Consider the following 2,837-nt stretch of genomic DNA (forward strand, 5'->3'; position numbering starts at 1 on the left):
CTGCGGGCGGCAAGACACAGGGCACGGCTGGTGAGAGGTGGCAGGAGCTCATCTCCCCCCCCTGCCACCCCTGCACTGCCATCCCTTACTTGTAGCCGACGAAGCGGGGCGCGTATCTCTGGATCTGTGTCTTGAACTCGGAGGGGCTCACGCTCTCGTTGGGGGATGAGGTCCAGAGCAGCTGCATCAGCTTTGCAAACTCTGTGGGCAGAGAGGCAGGTCAGTGGCACAGCTGGCCCTGGCCAGCCCTGGTGGCTTGGCATTGCTGTGCCCTCCAGGGGACAGCTCAGCACCCCCCACTCCCAGGTCCTGCCAGCCCGTCCCATCCCCTCTGGAGAGGGGACCCGATCCTGCCACTGTCTGTGTGCCTGCAGCACTGTGCCTCGCCCCAGAAGCACTGGCATCTGGGGTGGGAATCGCCCAGGACATGGGGGTGGCCCGGGAGAGGAGGAGGACAGACTGCAGGGCTGTGCTGCAGGGAAGCCCTGCAGGGCAGGGAGCCAGGGGCCGGTGGCTGCCGGGTACCTGAGATGAGCGCGGTGCGCATGCGGCTGTTGTTGTTGAGGTCCCGCAGGTACTGGTTCTGCAGGCAGTAATCCCGCAGCTCCTTGGTGTTGCTCAGGCACTGCAGGATGGAGTTCATGAAGCACTGGGGGAGGCAGAAGAGAAAAAAACCATGGCAACGGGAGGCAGAGGAGGCAGGCGGTGGCAGGGGGACACCCCGGGCGGGTGGGCAGGGGAGAGGGATGAAGTAGTGCAGAGCGTGGGGACCCCTTCCTCAGGCAGCACTGCTGGGGTGCAGGGAGCTGCTGAGGTGAGAGTGTGGGTTGTGGGGGTGAGGAGAAGGGGACACCACCCTTCAGCTGTGCCTGCAGAAGAGCACGGTGTGAGCTGGGGTGGTGCAGCCGGGAGCCTGGGGAGGCACTCACCGTGTTGCCGAGGTTCCGCAGACCAGTCAGGCCCTGCACCACCTTGGAGCTCTGCAGAGAGAGGGAACAGGGCTTGAGACAGAGCCTGGCACAGGTGGGTTGTGCCTGTGGGCAGCCCACTGGGGCCACGGTGCCACTGGCATCCATGTAGAGGAGACCTTGGAGTGCAAGCGGAGGTCCCATCCTGTTGTGGGCATCAGGGACAGAGCCAGCACCACAGCTGCTCTCTGCACCAGTTGCATGCAGGATGGTGGCCAAGGACCCAGTGGGAAGCCATGGCTGGGCTGTCTCATCCTGCTTGCCTGGCTGTTGCTCCTCAGGACAAAGTTCTGCCAGCCTGACAACACTGCTGCCCCATGCCCTGTGTGACAGCAAAGCCAGCCACCCCTGCTCCCTCCCTTTGCCAGCCCTATGCCCTGGGAAGCCTGGGAGCAGCAGTGCCCCACGCCTGCCCCCGTGGCTTCAGGAGACACACAGTGCCCCACCACTACTTGCCTCATCCCTGCTGGGTGTCCCCCCTCCAGGACACCCTGCACAAGCACAGCCCAGACTTTGGCACGACTGCTTTTGCCGGGTAAAGTCCACCTGGGAAAGTGCAAGCCCAGCCCTGCAGTAGCAGCCAACCCCGGGGGACTGGGCTGTGTGCCCAGCAGTGCCCTCCCAACCACTCGCTGGCCTGTGCCTGTGCCATGGGGCTCTGCCAGGGAGCCAGGGGCTCCCTGAGCTGGGCAGGCTCACAGCAAGCAGACACGGGGACCACACGCTGGTGGGGATGAGTGGTGGGAGCCCAGGGGTCCTGCTCTCAGCTCTGCATGCAAGGCTGGCACAGAGGGTAGTGGTGGGGTGAACCTCTTCAGAGCCCTGCCCAGAGCAGGGGCCAACAGGGTCAGACTGTTAATCCTGCCTCCCAGTCTGAGCAGGTTTTAAAGACCCCCCAGGCAAACGCCCCAAGCCTGAGGAGGAGGAGAGGAGGGGAGGGGGCCCAGCAGCTCCAAAATAGCAGCAGCTGGTGTGTGTGTGGGAAGTGCTGAGCACCCAGCCCTGACAGCAGCCCAAAATAACCCAGATCCAGTTACACGTGCTCCTTAGCGACGGTGCAGGCATCACCCACCGCAGGGGGACCAGCACCAGCAGGGACATGTGGCCCCACTGCCCAACTGACCGGGTACCTCGTGTGCCACACGAGTGTCCCCAGAGCACAGGGGTGTCCCCAGCTGTGGCTGGCCACGGCACTCAGTGACAACAGGGGGTGGCAGTGCAGAAGTGTCAGGCAACCCCACCACTTATCCCGGGGTGAGGACCCCCCAGGCCAGGGTGCAGGCTCAGCTGGGCAAGGGGTGCCAGCAGGCTGGGGCAGGAGGGGTACCAGCAGCTCCTGGGAGCTGCCCCAATGTATCCCAGACATCCCCACCAGGATGCTGCTCCTGGGAACTGCCCCAATGTACCCCAGACATCCCCACCAGGATGCTGCTCGTCCAGTTATCCTTGCTGGGCAGCTCCCACCGTGTGCCAGGAGGGACCAGAGTGTCCCCCCAGCGTGGGTGCAAACATCCCCGTGGACCTGACATTCTCCCTCTCCCTGGTCATACCAGGGCTGCTCTCCCAGAGCCTGGAGCAACCTCAGGGGAGGACTGAGGCTGGGCTGGGGGGGGCCCGGGTGCTCCCATAACACAGCACAAGCACCATGTGCACTGAGATCCTATTTCCCCCTGCCGGTTTTCCCTCCCCTGGGTGACTCAACTCCAGCTAATCCCCCTCGCCCATCCAGGGCTTTATCTAGGACACGGCCCCGCTCAGAGGAAGGAGAGCTGGCTCACGCGGTGGCTGGGGAGTCCCCGGGGCTGCACTGCAGGAGGGGGACAGGGAACAGGAGAGGGGGAGAAGGGACAAGCTCGGCACCGTCCTGCC

At 64.4% G+C, this 2,837-nt stretch overlaps 1 protein-coding gene across 1 annotated transcript in view; it reads right to left on the minus strand.

Annotated features, from left to right (window-relative positions):
* USP2 (ubiquitin specific peptidase 2) overlaps positions 1 to 2,837 on the minus strand; it is a 12,979-nt gene that overhangs the window by 2,623 nt on the left and 7,519 nt on the right. The window contains 3 exon segments of the mRNA XM_009994616.1: positions 69 to 201; positions 526 to 649; positions 930 to 980. Coding sequence (XP_009992918.1) covers positions 69 to 201; positions 526 to 649; positions 930 to 980 — 308 coding nt within the window.

Source organism: Chaetura pelagica, unplaced genomic scaffold, assembly GCF_000747805.2.
Source record: "Chaetura pelagica isolate M959 unplaced genomic scaffold, ChaPel_1.0 scaffold583, whole genome shotgun sequence".
In the NCBI taxonomy this organism is placed as follows: Eukaryota; Metazoa; Chordata; class Aves; order Apodiformes; family Apodidae; genus Chaetura; species Chaetura pelagica.